At 51.5% G+C, this 20,566-nt stretch overlaps 1 protein-coding gene across 1 annotated transcript; it reads right to left on the reverse strand.

Annotated features, from left to right (window-relative positions):
* Positions 1-654: 654 nt before the first annotated feature.
* Positions 655-20,299, reverse strand: R3HCC1 (R3H domain and coiled-coil containing 1). The gene is made up of 9 exons (XM_073805693.1): positions 20,218-20,299; positions 9,872-10,089; positions 9,406-9,533; positions 7,473-7,610; positions 6,150-6,747; positions 5,014-5,186; positions 3,688-3,758; positions 1,867-1,962; positions 655-977 (listed from the first exon to the last, which is right to left on the reverse strand). The coding sequence occupies exons 1-9, from the start codon at positions 20,297-20,299 to the stop codon at positions 841-843; spliced, it is 1,641 nt and encodes a 546-aa protein (XP_073661794.1). The 3' UTR covers positions 655-840.
* Between the last annotated feature and the right edge of the window lie 267 nt (positions 20,300-20,566).

The raw sequence follows: 20,566 nt of genomic DNA on the forward strand, positions 1-20,566 counted from the left end.
TGAGGACCAGATGGGACACCTAGACTTAAGTCTCAGGCTCTGGGGGAGGGGGAGTCAAGTAGATATGGGTCCCCGGGGTGCAGTGAGGGTGGACCCCGAGCCAGCCACTCTCCCCCCAGGCGCAGAGCTCCCCCTTGTGTCATAGCACGCTGTGGCCCAGCAAATCGAGGGGTCCACGATGACCTCAGCGCGCCAGGCAGGACCGCTCGGCACCAACTCTGCCCAAACCGGAAAGATGAGTGTGCTGGGGCCTTGTCCGCACAAAGCTGCCCTCCCTGCCGTTCCAGGGAGGGGAGAGATCTCGGCGGGCATTTCAGATTTCGCCTCTTGGCTTGTTCGTGTTTATTTCCGCAAGGACCCCCCCCCCCCCACCCGTGTAACCCACACCACTGGTAACACTGGGACCAGTCCAAAGGGGGGGTGCCCGCAGCACTGCCAATAGCCCACAGCTGCTCTGGGGGAGACTGGGCATGTGTCACACAACAGGTGTAACCTGCACCCCCAAGCTGGGCAGGCTCTGCGCAAAAATGCCTTCGAGGCCCAGCTGGATCCTCGAGCCCAGTCAACTAGAGTGAGGAGAGCAGGTCTCAAATGGGAAGCGAACAGCGCCCCCTAGTGTCCAGCGGCAGACCATCCCATTTTGAAGCAATCACGTTAACAATTCTTACATTTTTATTTTTTTCTCAACTTCTGGAACTAGATCAAGGTAAAGCCCCCCATGCCCCACAGTGACGCCCCAAGGATGGCTCAGGGCTGCTCTGGTGCGTGTAAAGGCTTGCGGTGTTGGGGCCCCAGCTGACGAGGGGGTCGGGGGGCGCCAATCCAAGCCGCCTGGGCCTCTCAGGGCCTCAGGGTCGGGGAAGGCTCCACGGCGGGCCGCTCTTTCTTTCTGTGTTGGAGCCCCAGGGCCCGGGCCACCAGCCTCCGGGCCACGGCTGTGTTTGTCTGTGGTCTCTCCTTTGCCAGACGCAGAAGCTCTAAAAGGAAAGCCCCATGGGGTGCGGACTTGAATTCAAGGCTATGGCCTCTCCTCCCAGCAACACAGCGGCCTCAGAGGCCATTAGAGCAGGACCAGATGCTGGTGAGAGGGGGCCGCCTAGGGCTCCAGGCCCCCTGTGGGGTCCTGACTAATCCTATCACCTCTCTGCGCCCTTCCTGTTTCTCTGTGGCGGCAGTGTTAATCCTGTCTACCCCTAGGGAAAGCAAATCAGGATGGGACACCTGGAGCTCTTGGGTCAACAGACAGGATGTTTATTGTCCCCAAGGAGTCTGGGACAAAGCCCACGTAACCCACAAGAATGTGGACGGCCTCGGCAGGCTTCTCCCAGGCCAGTTTTGCAGCCACTGCTTTGCAGCCATGGAAAACCGGCCTCTAAGGCGCCCCTCGCGCTTCTGGAAGGAGGAGAGGAAAGGGGAGGAGATGTCACTTATACGGCATCTCCTGTGTGCCCCTCACCGCTGCGGGCACGTGTGCCAGGCTTTCTTATTCACCCCAGTGCTTATGTCACAGACGTTAGGTGACTTGCTCAAGGCCAACTTACAGAAGTACCAGAGCCAGGATCACACGGAAGCCCAAGCTTTTTACCCTACAGCAAAACACGGCTTCCACGGCCGCACAGAAAGACCAAGCTTCCCCCTGAGCCACAGCACGAGAGGTGTGAGCGGAGGGCAAGCCCGGGACAGAGCAGCTGGCAGACAGCACTGCTGAGGGGCCCCCCTGGGGTGGGGAGGAGCACCCCACTGGCCACTGCAGCCCAGGAGCCCTAAAGCAGAGAACTGAAGAGGGGAGGGAATCGGAGGGAAGGGCCCGCCCCGCCCAACCGAACACGCGCACAGCCCTCCCACCCAGACCACAGGCTCCCTTACTTGGCCTCTGCAGGGCCTTCAGCTTGGACTGCTTGGTTCCCTGCGTCAGGGGCCGGATCTTGAGCGTGGAGAAATCCCTGGTCAGGGCCTCAGCAGCTGTGGAAAGACAACAGATCTGGAGCCATGCCCTCTTCCTCCTGCTGAGGCCTCCGCAGGACCCAGGAGCACGAGTGTCACCCCGAGGCCCACGCAGCTGCTCTGTACACCCATTCAGAGCTCAGGGACAGGGCTGCCCCATGAGCTGGCCTCGCCCCCCGAGCCCGCAGACCTGCACGGGGCCACCCACGCTCTCAGGTGCACAGCCCGCTCGGAGCCCAGCTTCTACGTTCCTGCCCCGGCTGGTCGGGAGCCGCGGGAGCCTACGGTTCTGACGTCAGGAGGCGCAGGCCCCCGCCTTCCAAAGCCCGGGAGCTTAAAACAAACGCCACCCTTCCCCGACTCGAGACCCTCCCAGGGCACGTGCCCTCACTGCCCCAAGCTGTGCCAGGTCTTGGAGCACTCAGGCCACTTAACAGACACAGCAGGTCAGAGCTGGGAGGGGCTTCGGGTCCAAGCCGCAGTAGGGATGAGGAAACTGGGGCCAGGACGTGGCCGCCCGTGCCCCACAGCTTGGTGGAGCCCGGAAGGCAGCCGTGGCCACGCCTAGCCCACTGTTCCTCCTTTCCGCGGACCAGAAAGCCTCTGGGCCTCCCCCTGCCCCCCCCCTTTCAGTGGCTCCCTCCCTGGGGTTGACGCCCCTACCTCGCCCCAGTCCTCTTGCTCCCTAGACACTGCCCCCCTTCCCTGAAACCCCAGGCTCTCCTGAGAACTGGGCCCACCCCGGCCATGGTCACTCCCAGCTCTGTGTTCAGAAGCTGTTGTTGTGAGAACCCAGCCAAGGGCGGCGGGGTACCAACTCTTTACAAATACACCCAAACTGAGCAGTGGCGTGGCAGGGGCAGCTCCGGAAAGTGGCCAAGACGGAGGACGGGCACCGTCCGGGGCTACAGCCAGGAGGCTGGCTGGCCTCCCCAGCTCTGACGCCAAGAGTCTTAGTAACCCTGACCACACACTGACATCCAGGGAACTCAGTCTCCCCATCTGTGAAATAGGGGTCACCTGACCTACTTCTTGGCGCTGTAATGAAAACGGAATGAGACGCATCTGCTCAAACCGTATGAAATTGCCGTATTTGAATGCTTTTGACCTATAAAAATGGCACCTTCGGGACTTCCCTGGTGGCGCAGTGGTTAAGAATCCTCCTGCCAATGCAGTGGACACGGGTTCGAGCCCTGGTCCGTGAAGATCCCACATGCCGCGGAGCAACTAAGCCCGTGTGCCACAACTACTGAGCCTGCGCTCTAGAGCCTGCGAGCCACAGCTACTGAGCCTGCTCGCCACAACTACTGAAGCCCACGCGCCTAGAGCCCACGCACGGCAACGAAGAGCAGCCCCCGCTCACCGCAACTAGAGAAAGCCTGCACACAGCAATGAAGACCCAACACAGCCTAAAATAAAATAAATAAATTTATAAAAATAAAACATGGCGCCTTCATATGCTTTCATTTAGTATGTGTTAGTCCGTAGGGCTTGGCCCTACATGCTCAGTAAAGGTCACCTGAATCTGAAACCTCCGAACTGAAGGCACGAAGATGAACAGGCGAGGCCCTGAGCTTCCTGGCCCGGCTCCTGCTCTGCCCCCCAGGACTTCTGGAGGGTCTGGGAGACACCCTGCCAGTCCGCCGGCTCAGGGTAGCCTGCACCCTGACCTGGGGGATCCCCACCTAGGGAAACCTAGGCTCCCGCCCTCCCCAACGGCAATCAGAGGAGGGCCCGCCTCACCTGAAACCAGGCAGGGAAAGACCCCGAGCGCGTGTGTGTCGTCCACCCACTGGATCTTGAACCCCTTGTCTCTGCCGGGGAAGAGACAGAGTGATGAGGCGAGCAAATAGGCAAAACCCCTCCTGCTACAGGAAGTGCCCTCCCACCTCCAACCCTCAAACACTCTGAGCCCAAGACTAGTTCCGTCTCCTCTGGGAAGGAGACGGCCGTCGGGCGCAGACTTCCTCTGAAGACCAGACAGTCCGCCTCAGAAAGAGACACCAGCCCCGTGGTCGGATGGGCCCCCACTCCTAGAACTGAGGAAGCCAGGATGCAAAGCTCGTAGAACACAATGCCAAGGGCGAAGGGAGCTCCTCACGGGTGCCGTCACGCCAGGCCAAGGGCATGGGGTCCGAGGCTGGAGGCAAAGGGTTTGTGTGGTGGGCACAGGACCTAATACAAGCGTGTCAATGCAAGTGCCCCTGTTCGACTTTCTTTCTGCTGCTCAGGAAAGCACCCCTGAGTCTGGGTCCCGTGGGAAGCCAGAGCAGTCCCAGGGCCCACGGCTTCTCCGTGGCACCGCCACGCCGGCCAAGGAAACCACCAGTGGCCCCGGTCTGGCTCCGCCCTCAGGGGTGGAGAGCTGATGAGCCCCTCGAGCTGTCCACCAGCTCAGGCTTGGGGAGGGAAGGGGAGGCTGTGCGGGACGCAGTCAGAAAGGGGGCCCTGAAGAAAGGGATGTTTTTAAAGCCTAAGGAGGAAAAGAGAAGGGGGACTGGAGAAAAGAAAATGAGCATTTGGAGAAAGAAAAAGAAAAAAGGAGAAGAGATTGGATTTGGATCCAAGGAATTCGGGGAAACAAGAGAAATCTTTCTCTCACTATATCCCCATCTCCCATCTCCACCAGACCCTGCCCCAGGGCCGCTCAAGCCCAGTTCACCCCAGGAATAGTTCCTGCCTGGAAATGGCCCCATCCTGCTGACTGACCGACGGGTGGCTGCTCGTGGAGCAGGGGAGGCAGGGGCCCCGCTGGGTCCTGGCCACCACGTGGGTGTGGGGGGACCGGGACGGAGATCTGCTGCCCGGTGCCAGCAGGACCAGGTCTCGGGCCTCTGGAGAGTGTCTGCAACCGAAACCTCAGCTCTCCTCCTCCACAAAGTCATGGCCAGCAAGCCAACTGCCCAGGAGGATGGAGCCCAGAGCAACCACGTCCACTTTCTGCCTTTCCTTCTAGATCACTGGGCACCGGGGGAGGGGCAGGCAACTGTCCCCCACAACAAAGGGCTGTCCTGGCTCCTCTCCAGAAGTTGGGCACCCCCTCCTCCCCACCTCCCCGAAGCCTCTCACTGGAACTCGGAAAAGGCTGCCAGCAGGTCCTCGGTCTTGAGCGCCGGCTCAAAGTCATAGATCTCCACCACGTGGGCAAAATCCTTCTCTCCAGGCAGCTCCTCTGCGAAGGAGGACGTGTCCATGTGGATCTTCTCTACTTGAATCTCCTTCTCGGTCAGGTTGTCCGTTATCTGGGAGAGATCAGACCCTTTAGTGAGGGGAGCTCTGACACACATGACTCCAAATGAATGCTCTCAAAATCACACGCTGAGAGTCCTGCAGGCTTCTGGGTAGATAGGGAGGTGAGCACCCCGGGTAGGGGTCTGGGAAAGACAGCAGGATGGCAGACTGGGCCAGAAGATGGAGAAGCGTGAGTTTTAGGGGAGTCCCCACTGGGTGACTGGCACGGACACACATCATGTTTCACAGAATCCCGAAAACCCTATTCTATAGGCCCACTTTACAGATGGGTAAGCTGAGTCAACGAATTAAGTAATTTTGCCCCAAGTTGCCATCAGTGAGTCACAGAGCTGGGCAGGCCCAGGATCTTTCCTTCTCTCATTAATGATGTGATAATAAGCAAGGCTTTCTGGCGTCCATCCTTCATCTGTAAAATAGCGATACAGGATGCCCGCCCTCCCAACTGACACCGCGGCCAGGCTCAGGGGCGGACACATGACACACAGTTCCAAGGGTACAAGATCTGTAAGACAAAGCTTCAGGCAGAAGAGTGATTTTCATGACCAACATCTGCAGTGCATTCTGTAACATGTGCACATCTATGTTACCTTGGGCAGTGTGTATCATTACCTGCTATTTTTTCAGATGAGGAAACTGAGACTAAGAAAAGCCAAATGACTTGCCCACAGTCGAATAGCACCTACATGATTGAGCTGGGACCGAATTCCACACCCCTGATCCCAGACCCTGAGCCTCCTGCCCTCTGCATGTCAGTCCTGACTCCTGTGGGCAAGGCCCCTGGGTCCCTCCCCGCACATCTCCTAAGGGACCCCTATCACCCAACACCCAGGCCTGCTCAGCCAGCACCCGCCCCCCCACCACCCCTCCACACCATGACCCTCGGCCCCCATCCACCCTCGACTACACCCACCTCACTTCCGCCCTCCCTTTTCCGGGCTTAAGAGCCTCATCACCTCCTGCAGCAGCTCACTGTAATCGTCCTCCTCGGAGCAGCTGCCCGGCCCCTCCTCTTCCACCTCGTCCTCTTCCTTCTCTGCCGCCAGGCTCCTCTCCAGCTCACTCCCACTCCCGTCTTCCAAGTCTGGCTGCAGACCGGGCCCAGGCTGTGTGTCCGACTCCGACCTGTCTCCCGTCCCTGAGTGATCCTCTGGCCCTGGGGACTCAGTGGCCACTGGGTCTGGTAGTGACTCATTCTCACTTTTGCTACGGCCTTTTCGGACCTCTGCTGCCTGAGTCGCCAACACAGGAAGTTCCTGATCGGAGGTGGGGTCCCCGGCACGGATATCATCGGGCTCTTCTGGGAGCCCGCCAGCTGGAGCATCTCCCTGAAGCCCTGGGGCCGGGAGGGGCGCCCATTCTTCTCGCCTGCGCAGCGCCCGGGGCACATACAAAGCCTGGTCCGGCTTGCGTCCACGATGCCACCGGCCGGCCCGCGCTCCTCGGGGACCAGCAGCCGCTCCCTGGCTTGAGGTGGACCTCGGACCTCGGTACTTGCTAGGGTGGGAAGCAGGAGGGCGGCAGGGGCCAGAGAGCCCATCTGAACCGGGTAACCTGCAGCAGGAGCAGGCGGTGATCAGGGCGGTGTTTGGGCCCCAAGGAAAATGGTTTACTGGAGCGACCTGCCATTCAGGCACGAGGCTCTCAAGTCAGCCTTGGGCAAAAACCAAAGCCAAAATGACCCTCAAGAACACCTTAACAAGGCATCAGAGTGGAGGCTGGATGCCCTGAACAGGCCCGAAGCAGTCAGCTCTCCCTCCAGTGTTATAAACCGAATATGAGAGCGCCGAGTCTTCGCTTACTCACAGGGTAAGGTGCGTACTAGCATTTAGGAACTGCGTTATTAAAAAAATATGTAACTTTCAAAGCTAGGATCATAGTCATCATGATAAGATCCTGCAAGAGGCACGTGGAAACAGGTGAGTGAAAGCCCAGATGTACTCGCACGTTCCGTGGCCTCTGCGGGGCACAAGCTCACTGAGAGCAACGCTGGGCAGACACCTTCGCTGTTTAAACCACTCTCTCTTTCTCTCTTTTGGCCCAGCGTGCATAAGCTGAATTTGCTAAAGGAATTCCACAGACAATGCACATCTACTCCGCTGCTGGAGCAGAAAGCAGCACTGACTCTAAGCCCCTGAGGCTGGGGACACAGGTGGTGGCCTGGGGCCTCCCGGCCCTGGTTCCCTCTTAGACACTGACCAGCTCAACCGACCAGCCCCCAACCCCCGCCCCCCGCTCAAACAGCTGCTGAGGGGCCTCCAAGGAGGCAGGATACACACCTGATGTCCACGTGACAGATGACCGTCCTCCTCCTCCAGCCCTCCCCAACAGAGAAGCTGCTCAAAAGATCAAAATTCTCTGCTGTCCTGTGGATCAAGTACCGGAGGCGACTGGAGAGTGGGGGGAAGAGAAGGACCCTGGGGAGCAACGGGAAGGGGTGCTGAGCAGGGGCTCCAGGTGCAGCCCCCAGGCCTGAGCCCCACCGAGTCCACTCCCGGTTTAACTGTGGCTTAAACACTAGGCTCCCTCTGCCCCCTCGGGTCCCAGGCTGACTGCAAAGGACCTGCCGATAGAGGTTACGACAGGGAGCTACTGGCCCCACTCCCCTTCCAGTGCTGGGCCCCTTCGGTCTCGGGTGATGCTCAGGGTTACAAGTGAACGGTGCAGCTGGCTTCAGACTATACTACAAAGCTACAGTAATCAAGACAATATTACTGTCTTGGCACAAAAACAGAAATATAAATCAATGGAACAGGATAGAAAGCCCAGAGATAAATCCACACACCTATGGTCAACTAACCTATGACAAAGGAGGCAAGGATATACAATGGAGAAAAGACAGTCTCTTCAATAAGTGGTGCTGGGAAAACTGGACAGCTACACGTAAAAGAATGAAATTAGAACACTCCCTAACACCATACACAAAAATAAACTCAAAATTGATTAAAGACCTAAATGTAAGACCAGACACTATAAAACTCTTAGAAGAAAACATAGGAAGAACACTCTTTGACATAAATCACAGCAAGATCTTTTCTGACCCATCTCCTAGAGTAATGGAAATAAAAACAATAATAAACATATGGGACCTAATGAAACTTAAAAGCTTTTGCAAAGCAAAGGAAGCCGTAAACAAGGCGAAAAGACAACCCTCAGAATGGGAGAAAATATTTGCAAATGAATCAACGGACAAAGGATTAATCTCCAAAATATATAAACAGCTCATGCAGCTCAATATTAAAAAAACAAACAACCCAATCCAAAAATGGGCAGAAGAACTAAATAGGCATTTCTCCGAGACATACAGATGGCCAAGAGGCACATGAAAAGCTGCTCAACATCACTAATTATTAGAGAAATGCAAATCAAAACTACAATGAGGTATCACCTCACACCAGTTAGAATGGGTATCATCAGAAAATCTACAGACAATAAATGCTGGAGAGGGTGTGGCAAGAAGGGAACCCTCTTGCACTGTTGGTGGGAATGTAAATTGATACAGTCACTATGGAGAACGGTATGGAGGGTCCTTAAAAAACTAAAAATAGAATTACCATATGACCCAGCAATCCCACTACTGGGCATATACCCTGAGAAAACCATAATTCAAAAAGACACATGCACCCCAATGTTCATTGCAGCACCATTTACCAGGTCATGGAAGCAACCTAAATGCCCATCAACAGACGAATGGATAAAGAAGATGTGATACATATATACAATGGAATATTACTCAGCCATAAAAGGACTGAAATTGGGTCATTTGTAGAGGCGTGGATGGATCTAGAGACTGTCATACAGAGTGAATTAAGTCAGAAAGAGAAAAACAAATATCGTATATTAATGTATATATGTGTAATCTAGAAAAATGGTACAGATGAACCAGTTTGCAAGGCAGAAATAAAGACACACATGTAGAGAACACACATGTAGAGACACCGGGGGGGGGGGGCGCGGGATACGAACTGGGAGATTGGGATTGACATATATACACTAATATGTATAAAATAGATAATTAAAAATTTTTTAAAAAAGAAAGATGCAGCTGGGAGAGGCCTGAGAGCAGATTATTAAACCTAAAGGCCAAGGTCAGAGCCAGCTGCGAGCCCGTTACTTTGGATGCACCACTGGGCAAAGGGGCACAGGAGGCTCTGGGCGAACCCTGACCTTTTCAGCAGCCCAGGGCCCGACGCCACCATCACACCAGCTTACTTTGACAGCTGCTTCTGCAGCAGGAAGCGGTCCAGCTCCTCCTGGATGCGGTGCACGAAGTCATTCTCGGCTGAGGAGAGGAAGACGCCGTCCAAGCAGAGAAGGGCCAGGGTGACAGGTGGGAGAACCTGCGGGGCAACGGACACGGCCGCGATCAGAGCGCCTCCCGGGCCCACCCTAGACCAAGGCCAAGGCCTCTCCTATCGGAGAGGAGCCGGGCTCCGAGGCGGGGAAGGGACGTGGCGAGGGTCGCCAGGCAGGGCAGTAGTGGGGCAGCTAGGGGTCTCCCGGCCCCAGCTGCGCTCGCTTTCGCTGTCCCCGGGCTCGCGCGCCGCCGCCTCGGGCCTGCTCAGCCGACGCGATCGACACTCCCCGGCCCGTAAGCGAGAGGCCCGGCGGTAGCGCTAGGCCTGCCGCGAGCCAGCAAGCGGGGCGACCCGCCCCCAGGCCCGCCGGCCGCACTCACCGCAGGCGCCCAGCGCGTCGCCGCCGCAGCTCTGAGGGTCCCCAGAAGCCTGCGCGCCCTGGAGTCCGCGCCGCGGACCTCGGCGGAGGCGCAGCGCCACCATGCGGCCCGGAGGAGGCATGGCAGCAACGACAGAGGCGTGTTCTTGATTGGTTTGCCCCGGAGAGCACACTGTCTCCTAGGATCAATTAAATTTGGCAAATACTTTGAGGTGGCTCCTATATGCTAGGTCGTGGGGATACCAGATTTTCCGGTTCATTGTTCCCCTCCCTAGGAACGTAAAAGAGGAATAAATAGGAAGTTTCTGGACACCAAGAATTTCATCACCCTTTGACCACCGCTGCCCTTCCTTGACCCTTATTTATGGAACCTGCAAAGAGGTCCAACTCACACCAAAGGGTCACTGACAAGGTGTACTAACCTTTGGGTAACAGGGCGGGGTAGACACTAGAATGGTGATTTGCAGGCCATCAAATTATACTACCTTGCTACATCTAAAAATGACTCCAGCACCCACCACCTTAAATACGATTTGAAATACTTCCCATCAGACAGTGTAGGATGGGCTATTATAATCTAGGAGACCAGGGTTGAAATCCTCCTCTTCCCTGAAAGGTGCTGAAATGTAAGCCTTTTATCATCCTGAATCAAGCGGGCCCCTGAGTTAACAGCATTGAAGACCCAGGTTTTAGTACAGGGGTGGGACAGTCTGAGTGGGCCCTGCAGTAGGCTATGGGCAAGGCCACAGGGAGAGTGTCCCTCAAAAGGCCAGGTAGGAAAAGCTGGGAACAGAAAAATGAAGAAAAATTAAGATGCATTTTGCTCTCTTACAGTTTTTTCCAGAGTATTTCTTTAAAAAGATGGTGGTATTATATCACATTTACAAAAACTATCTTTCTGGATAGTTTTTCAAGAATAAAAAGAATCTTGGGCTTCCCTGGTGGCGCAGTGGTTGAGATTCCGCCTGCCGATGCAGGGGATGCGGGTTCGTGCCCCGGTCCGGGAAGATCCCACATGACGCGGAGCGGCTGGGCCCGTGAGCCATGGCCGCTGGGCCTGTGCGTCCGGAGCCTGTGCTCCGCAATGGGAGAGGCCACAGCAGTGAGAGGCCCGCGTACGGCAAAAAAAAAAAAAAAAGAATAAAAAGGATCTAGAATAAAGACAACACCAAGTGCAAAGAGAACTCAGGGAGGTGAGTCATGAGTCTCCTTTTCAGCCCTGGTTGTAAGAAGAGATTCTGAAGGCCTAACAGGTCCCCTGCCCCAGCCTCCGGCCTGGAGGGGCATCCGGCCCCTGGGGGTGTAGAGGGCAAAAGGCAGCAGGAAGAATAGGGACACCCATTTGGATTCTGACTCCACCAGCCCCACCCACACTCCACACTGGCTTAACTGAAGTGGAATTAAGCCTGAGAGAACGCCGAGGGGGCACACAATGGTACCATTTATCTGACCAGGCTTCCATGATGGGCGGTTAGGGTTAGGGTGAGGCTGAGAGGCAAGACCACCAAGCAGCCATGGACCACACATGACCTGGAAGGATATGCTTCTACTTAGAAAACAAAGGCCCAACTTTCTCAGCAGAGTGGCCATCTCTCCCCAAAATGAAGGAACCAACCAAAAACCCAGGACACAAGCCTTGAGAGCTGGGCCGTGAGAGAGGACTTCAGCACATTCAGAGAGACTCAGAAACAAAGCTGTCAGAGGAAAGCTGCCCATGAACCCAGTTTCCACCACACCCTCTTCAGATAACTTGGAGGCTGAACAGAAAAAAAAGTATCAGCACGAAGGCCTCCACTTGTGGGTGGAGGTTACCAAGAGATGCCAAGATAAATGGGGAAGGAAATCAAGGCACATCCACCCACAGGCTTTGGGGACAAATACCAGGTGAGCGTTGAATGGGTCCCAGTCAGAGATAAACAAACAGAACAAAAAGCAGCAGGATATGCAGAATTTCTACAGCAAAAACAAACAACAACAAAGAAAGCATAATAGGAAAAAGAAGATAAGGGTATATTGGAAAGTTCTCTTGAGAAAAGAGAAGAAATTTCAGTTAATAACTACTTCACATTCCCAGGGAAATCAAAGAAAGCCTGATTTCCATGTCACAATGGATAAACCAACAATGACATGAAAGTGAACTGTCAGAGGGATAGAAAGACATAAAAGAGGCAATCATGTTCATCACAGAAGCAGCAAACACTGGAGTCAACAAAGTTGAAAATGAATCAGTGACAAAGAGTAAAGCCTTATGAAAATGAAGATAACTACTCTTTACACAAAGTTTGCCATATAAATGGCATGAATTTAATTTTTGCAGCAGCCCCTTCAGATGGAGATGGTTACCCTTATTGCAGGGGAATAACCTGAGGTTTAGCCAAGGAACCAGCTACCACGTGCAGAGTTGGAACTCACTCTAATCCAGATGTAGCCTGACTGCCACGTCCATGCTCCTGAACACCCCCGACTAAGATCTTCCATCTTTAGAATGTCATGAGAATTGATGCTGTGGCCAATAGCCAGACACAGAAGTCAGGCATTAAACAAACTAGATGAATCCAATCAGTTAGAAACGCATGCTATGTGTGTGCTGTAGTTTTACCTGAAACAGGAGGAATGATTGAGTGATGATGAAAGGACTGCATGCAGGGGACAGGGGGTTGCAAACAGTCCCATCTGAAGGGAAGGACCTAGAGTCCCCTGCTACCATAGTGACCCTAAATTACATCCAGTGCGCCTTTCCTTGCTATGGGTAGGATCACCGGGGTCACCCACAGCTCTGGAGTCTACGTCTCAATTTCACATCTCCTCACTCTAAGCAACCTGAGATGGTATTACAGGTATTAAACTGTCTACCAGTAACCTCAGCTTGCATGAGCTAGCCAACTGTTCTCTCCATGTTTAAGGTTAAGTTTAAGAATATTCAATTTAGGGCTTCCCTGGTGGCACAGTGGTTGAGAGTCTGCCTGCCAATGCAGGGGACACGGGTTCGTGCCCCAGTATGGGAAGATCCCACATGCCGCAGAGTGGCTGGGCCTGTGAGCCATGGCTGCTGAGCCTGCGCGTCCAGAGCCTGTGCTCCGCAACGGGAGAGGCCACAACAGTGAGAGGCCCAAGTACCGCAAAAAAAAAAAAAGAAAAAAAAATCTAATCCTAAAATGTTACTTAGTCTATTTCATTTATATAAACTTTTTGAAATGACACAATTTTAGAAACAGAGAACAAATTAGCAGTTGAAGTGGGGAACAAAAGGTGAAGAGGGGAGAGGAGGCGGGAGGGAGATGAGTGTAACTAAAAAGAACTGTAAGAGGAATCCTTGTGTTCTACATCTTGACTGTGGTGTTGGACATGAGAACCTACACATATAATACCGTTATATATAACTAAATACACACGCACCAGTATAAGTAAAATTGAGAAAATTGAATAAGATAGGTAGATTTTATCAATGTCAGTACTCTGGTTGTGATATTGTACAATAATTGTTGCCATTGAATGAAACTAGATAAAGGGTACATGGGATCTCCCTGTATTATTTCTTATAATTGCAGGTGACTCTACAACCTGCTCAATAAGCATTTGTAATTAGGGAATTCCCTGGCAGTCCAGTGGTTAGGACTCGGTCCTTTCACTGCCGTGGCCTGGGTTCAATCCCTGGTCAGGGAATTAAGATCCCGCAAGCCACGTGGCGTGGCCAAAAAAATAAAAATTTAAAGAGATGTTTGCAACTAATGAAAATGGAAAATCAAATATATCGAATTTATAAAATGCAAATTAAATGTTTAATAACTTCATAAATATGAGTAAAAGTGGAACCAGATGTATAAGAGAAATAAATTTGTTCTGTCATTTTGAGTTAATCAAAGTTGTTTTCATTTTCTAGAAAGTATATTAGATACATTAATAACATTACAATATTTATAAATTAAATTTTAAAACTTAATGAAAGCTAGATATTTCAATGTTACTTTCATAAACTAATATAACTTAAAATCTAAATAACTATAAGAAATCTTTTGTGAATTAAAAGCCAGTCTCAGACATAGAAAACTCTACACAAAACTACATGGAGTTCCAAGAAAAACCAGAGAGATTAAAACAGTTACAGAGGGCTTCCCTGGTGGCGCAGTGGTGGAGAATCTGCCTGCCAATGCAGGCGGCACGGGTTCGAGCCCTGGTCCGGGAAGATCTCACATGCCGCGGAGCAACTACGCCCGTGCGCCACAACTACTGAGCCTGCGCTCTAGAGCCCACGAGCCACAACTACTGAGCCCGCGTGCCGCAACTACTGAAGCCCGCGCGCCTAGAGACCGTGCTCCGCAACAAGAGAAGCCACCGCAATGAGAAGCCTGCGCACCGCAACGAAGAGTAGCTCCCGCTTGCCGCAGCTAGAGAGAGCCCGTGTGCAGCAACGAAGACCCAACGCAGCCAAAAATAAATAAATAAATTTATATTAAAAAAAAAAAAACAGTTACAGAAAATATAAATACAGAAATCTGCATTGTAGATGCAACACATGGTTAATTAATAAACCTGAGGAAGGAAACAAAGCTATTGGAACAGAAAAAAAAATGCAACAAAATTTTTTTGAAACAAAGAAAAATGTGAATCTACAGATTAGTTTACTGAATTCCAGAAATAGATAGCTAGATAGCTAGATGCCTGATACAGATGGTGGTAAAATTATTTTCTCTGGGCATTGAAAAAAAAAAAAAACTCTATATAGGTAGAATACAAAGAAAAAATTCAAGTGGCTTGCAGATGCAAGCACCAAAGCAACTTGGTGAAAGAATGAAAGAAAAACTGGAAAGTTTGGAAATTTGATGAGACCAAAGTATCACTGTTTGCAGAATATTTGATTTTTTTTTTTTTCACCTAAAAATTCAAGAGAATCAACTAAGAAACTCCTGTAAGCAAGAATGTGTGGAGAAGAGCCAGGGCTGGAAGAGGTGATGGGGGGGCCAGAGGAAGAAAGAAATGAGAAATCCACTCCCAGTCCTGCTCTACCAGATTGGCATCTGTCCTTATCCCCCAAATCTCTGATGCCTTTGTTGTCCTTTGGTTCCCAGGAGACCATAGCCTCAGGCTAGCCTGAGTTCTAGCTCCTTTCTTAAAGGGCCAGAGTAACAGGAATTCAGATGGGGTTTGGGATTGCGGGGAGGTCTGGCCCGTGAGCTGCGGGGCTCAGGCCTGTCCTCATCTCAGCCCCCAAACTCCTGCCAGGGATCCTTACCTGACGTGACTTTGCAGATGTTTACACACCCACCTCCAAAGCCAGATCTCTCTTCCCCAGGCCCAAGCACCACCACACATCAGAGCCTGTTGCCACAATGGGGTCTGAGGGACAGGAGGAAAAATGAATATTAAGACTTGGTAATGACAGGGCCATGGTCCTCAGTCCCCTTTTGTGGGATTGTCTTGAAGCTCTCCCATAACAAGTTACCAGAGTGATCTGTCAAAAGGTGAACCTAATCACATCATTCTCTCCACCGCATAAAATCCTTGAATGACTCCCCAATGTATTAAAATAACTTATTACCAGGCTCTAAGTGATCTGGCCTTCTCCAGGCCTGGACTAGGCTGAGGCAGGGAGCCATGAACCTGAGAGCAAGTGCCGCCTTAAGCTTTGTGCCCTGGGTGCTTGAAATGCCTCACCTTAGCATAACTTCACCTCACTACCGGGTACCGTTCTCCTTGTCCATTACATCCCAGCCATGCTGGCCTCCTTTCTGTTCCTCCATTACAAGTTCTCTCCTGACTCAAGAGCTTGGCAATGGCTGTTCCCTCTGCCTACGATGCTCTTCCTCTGGCTCTTTTCTTTTTCTTTTTTTTTTTTTTTTTTTGCGGTACTTGGGCCTCTCACTGTTGTGGCCTCTCCCGTTGAGGAGCACAGGCTCCGGACGCGCAGGCTCAGCGGCCATGGCTCACAGGTCCAGCCAGTCCGCGGCATGTGGGATCTTCCCAGACTGGGGCTCGAACCCGTGTCCCCTGCATCGGCAGGCGGACTCTCAACCACTGCGCCACCAGGGAAGCCCCCTCTGGCTCTTTTCTGGCTGCTCTGTCTTGTCTGTGTTTAAGAACTATAACCAGTTGAGATTTTTTCACTCTGGTTACTTTCACATGGAACCTACTGGAACTGGTTGCCTCTAAGACCCTCACTGTCTAAGCCCATAGTGGTCCCGTGGATTCTGGGTGGCCCTCTGCTCCTGTGTCATGGACGGGGCATAGGAATCTATGCTGAGACTAGAAACCTGGGGCCTGCATCCAGCCTCCCCCGGTGAAACACACAACCCATTTCCTTTGAAGTCTTGCCAATGACTTGGGGGATGGGTCCTCACTGATGCTAGGATCCACAGACCCCATCTCTTTTCTGTTTCCCCAAATTTCCTCTACTCTTTCTCCTGCAAATACGATCCCCTCTCCTCTCCGGGACTCCTAGTAGGATCTCCTAAAGGTGCTCAAACTCTAGGAGAACAGAATTCAGGAAGGTCAGTGACTAGCAGGCAGTATCTGCCCAGGCTTTGAAAGACCAACCTCCCTGAGGCCAAGGAGCACAGAAGCGCTTGCAGCTTCGTGGAGAGGCAGAAGCCAGGAGGAGTTACAGGAAGAGAAGCACAATGCTTGGCACCTGGTGGGCATTCAATAATCATTTGTTGAATGAATGAATGAATGAGTAAAAAAGATCTCCCAGTACCTGATGTTCCCTAAGGTGGAACATCACGTGAGCGGACTTCCAAGCAACTTGGTATTGTTTTATAAAAGCATGTAGATGGGAAAGACATAGCTGTGCTCAAAACATGGTCACTGTGCCTGGGGAACACCGTGCAGGGAATGCTCGTGCTCGTGGCTGAGGCTACGAGCCAGCTGGGTTCTGGTCTGGAAACCAGCAGAGGCTTCTGGGGTTTCAGTCCACGTGGATTAAAAAGGAATAAAAGTGCCCCATGCGAGGAGGTGATCAAAGCCGCCCAACCACGTAAAGCTAGGGATAGAGGGGGAGTGTCCCCATTTATGCAGTTACACAGAATAAAGCTACATTTGACCACCCCAAGGAGCTATCTATGGCTTTTTCCGGAAGGTAAAAGACCAAAGATGTTGCCTTGTGAAGAATTCCTTGGGCAAGCCACCTGCTAGCCAACTGGGTCAATGGTATCCCCAGGAACGACATGGCTCTTAGCTGCCAAGAAAAAACCTGGCTCTTAACTGGGTGTCCTGGGGCAGGCAAGCACAGAAACACCAGGCAAGGATGAGTGAGCTCAAAGAAAGAGGAAAAACCACCCACAAAAGAACTTTACAAACCAAAACTCTAATACATGAAAAAAAAAAAAAAACCCAAGAAAACAAAAGAACTACTAATGCTAAGAAAAGACTTGTCAATCAAATGCAAGAGATGGGCCTTTGTAGAGCCAGATTTGGACAAACCAATTTACTATTGGACATGTTTGATAAAGTCAGGGAAATCTGAATACAGCCTGGGTACTAGACGATATGAAGGACTGTTCTTACTTTTCCGGTGTGTCTATTGTTACTGTAGTTACGTTTTTCATCTGTTTTTTCATACTAAAGTGTGTATGGATGAAATGGCATGATGTCTTAGATTTGCTCTAAAATATGTTGGGGAGGGGAGAAGTGAGGAATTACAGGTGAAACAAGATTGGCAAAATGCAGATCATTATTGAAACTGGGTGATAGGTACACTATTCTCCTCATTATTGTGTATGGTTGAAATCTGCCATAATAAAACGTTTATTTTTCTCAAGCCAAACTGAAGCCAACAATAAAAAGATGGGCAGAGGGTGGTATTCAATGCATAGCTAGAACATCTTCAAATTCTTGAAAGGGAAAAGAGAGAGATAAGGAAGCATTTTAGAATTTGTTAGAAAAATGTATAGTTAAATCCATATGCTAAAAATTTGAAGGTAACCACTGAAAGACTAGAAATATAATCTGTAGCTTTCAAATCATCACGGGAAAATAATAATCATATAAAAACTCTATCTCACATAAAGTACAAAGAAAAAGAGGTAAAGGATAGCAAAAGAAAAATTGTGTCTCTTTGCCTTAATAAAGATATAAAGCAAAAAAAGAAAAGGAAAAGAAGACAGGAAGAATGTATAATATTTTTTTCTTTCTTTTTTTTTTTTTTTTTTTTTGCGGTACGCGGGCCTCTCGCCGTTGTGGCCTCTCCCGCCGCAGAGCACAGGCTCCAGACGCGCAGGCTCAGCGGCCATGGCTCACGCGCCCAGCCGCTCCGCGGCATGTGGGATCTTCCCGGACCGGGGCACGAACCCGTGTCCCCTGCATCGGCAGGCGGACTCTCAACCACTGCGCCACCAGGGAAGCCCATAATATTTTTTTAAAGGACAATCCCATGATGCAGCCCAGCGCACCCTTACAAGTGAATTTGCAATAGATTGCAGATGATCTGTCCTAAGAGAACTGGGTGAAAATTAAGAATTTCTAATGAAAATCTAGACTCTTATTTGCTTAATTCTTTAAAATGTCTTTACATAATTTATTAGTCAATATTTGACTATGAGGATCTTGGTGTTTATTTTTAATCTAATGTGTATCAGCAGAACACTGCAGTGGGGCACAGACACAGAGAGGTATAGAGAAGCATGTGACGGGCTATCCAGATACAAGCACTACGTGAAACAAAACAAAATACAAACTCTGCTTTACACATCTCTTAGGACATCCCACACAGTCGCCCACCAGCAAGAGAGGAGAGTTCTACAATGAACTCAGAAGGGCCCTGGATAGACCTGTCTGGAGGACTACAAGGCCTATATAAGGGTCTGAGAGCTAACACGTGTTGAATTGGCTTACTCTGTACCAGGCACCATCTATGCCCTTTGCATAATTTAATGCATTGCTCACAACAGTGCTATGTGGTGGTATAACTGTCATCCTCATTTTATAGATGAAGACATTAGAGAGGTTAAGTGACTTGCCCAAGCTCAAACAGCTAATAAATGGCAGAGCCAGTTCAACCTTTCCTCCCCTTCCAGAGCCCAGCTCAAAGACCCAAGTAGGAAGGGGGTCAGGCCACAGCAGGGCAGATGCCTGATTTGTGTTTGAGACTGGGGTTTCATAAGACAATGGCTCAGCCACTTGGGGGAAGTGGCCCTGATTCCAGAGGAGGCAGTCTGGAGAATCCCACCTTCATGATGCCCTTCATTTAGGTAGCACTTGATACTTTCAGAAAGCATTTACAAAGTGCCCATTTCTTTGCAACACCTCCCTTTGAGGCAGGCTACACAGAAATAATTATTCCATTGGATCTTCCCTTACGTCACACCTGCCTGCAGTGATGGAGCCAGAACTCAGATCTCTCGTCTCCTGCCTGCACTGGGTCACGCTGGCCCATCCCTGCACACACAGAAAGCCAGCCCACAGTTGTCCCCAGTGAGAATGAGGGCGGCTCCAAACACCCACCCACCGCAGTGACAGCAAACAAGCATCTCTGCCCGTGGAACAAGAGAAAAGCCAGACTGAGGACACATACGACTATATTTTGTACAGAATGAGTAAATGCCTCCAGAAACACATAAGAAGGAAGCAAGTCCTAAGTAATTTATTAAAATAGCCAAAAAAAGATAGGCATTCCATCCCAAACTCTCCCTCCTCCCATTAGCCTAGCATAGCATGGTGGTCATCAGGGCAAGTTTTGGGGTCAGACTATCCGTTCGAATGCTGGTTTGATTACTTGTTAGCTGTGTGACTCTAAGCAAATTGGTTAACCGTCTCTCTGTTTTAGTTTCTTCATCTGTGAAATGGGGATAAGAGCTCTGGTCTCACTGAGGCCTCAGAGATGAATTAATCCATAATGAGGTTAACCCACGTAAAGCACCTAGCGCGGTATAAGGCTGGTGGAGGTGGGACCCCCTGCATACAGGTGAGGCATTCTAGGAACTCCAGCTCCAAAAGAACCAGATTAAAGGCTCTCCTGATCTCCTCTAGCCATGGGCCCCAGGGTCCAAGGCCACAAAATCACAGGTCCTGCTGCCGGCCTTAGGTGGTGACCTTTCTCTACCATCCAACACAATTTCTAGACAAAATCAGAAAGGGCCACTCCATCCTGTTTGCCCAACCCCTACCCTATGAAGGGAAGGGAGGATGTCACAATGTCCATCAAGTGACCGCGGGTCCTGGCTGAGCATGGGCCCCCGCTGCCCTCAGCCTGCTACCACCATGACCATCATTGAGCAGGCTACTGCACAGGTGAAGCTGAGGCTCGGGGTGCATCTTTGAACCCAGATAGGGAGCTCTGTACCGTTAGGCTGGGCTCTGCCCTATGCCAGCTGCTCCATTTGCCAGGGATGAAGGATAGGAAAACTGAAGTGTCACCTTCAGTCACCACAATGGCCACCAAAGCAGCCCGGCGGGTCACATGCTGCTGGTAGTTGAAGGGGCTGGTCTGCTGAGGCATAAGGGCAGGATAAAGGCGGTGGAGCACATGATGCCAAAGGCCAGTCAGATGTCACACACGTCCCCAAAGGGCTAGTAGCCAGCTGCCTGGGTTGGCACTTTCCAAGGCATCACCAGCAGAGCCACCAGGAGGTCCAAGATGACCTTTTGTGCACGCTGGTGGCAAAAGTGCAAGACGCCAGCACACACCAGGACGTTTCTCAGCAGCGTACAGGTGAGAAATCAGAGGAGCCCCGCACTGACGCCAACGCGGAGCGGGCCTGCCTCA

This window comes from Tursiops truncatus, chromosome 6 (genome assembly GCF_011762595.2).
Source record: "Tursiops truncatus isolate mTurTru1 chromosome 6, mTurTru1.mat.Y, whole genome shotgun sequence".
Taxonomy (NCBI): Eukaryota; Metazoa; Chordata; class Mammalia; order Artiodactyla; family Delphinidae; genus Tursiops; species Tursiops truncatus.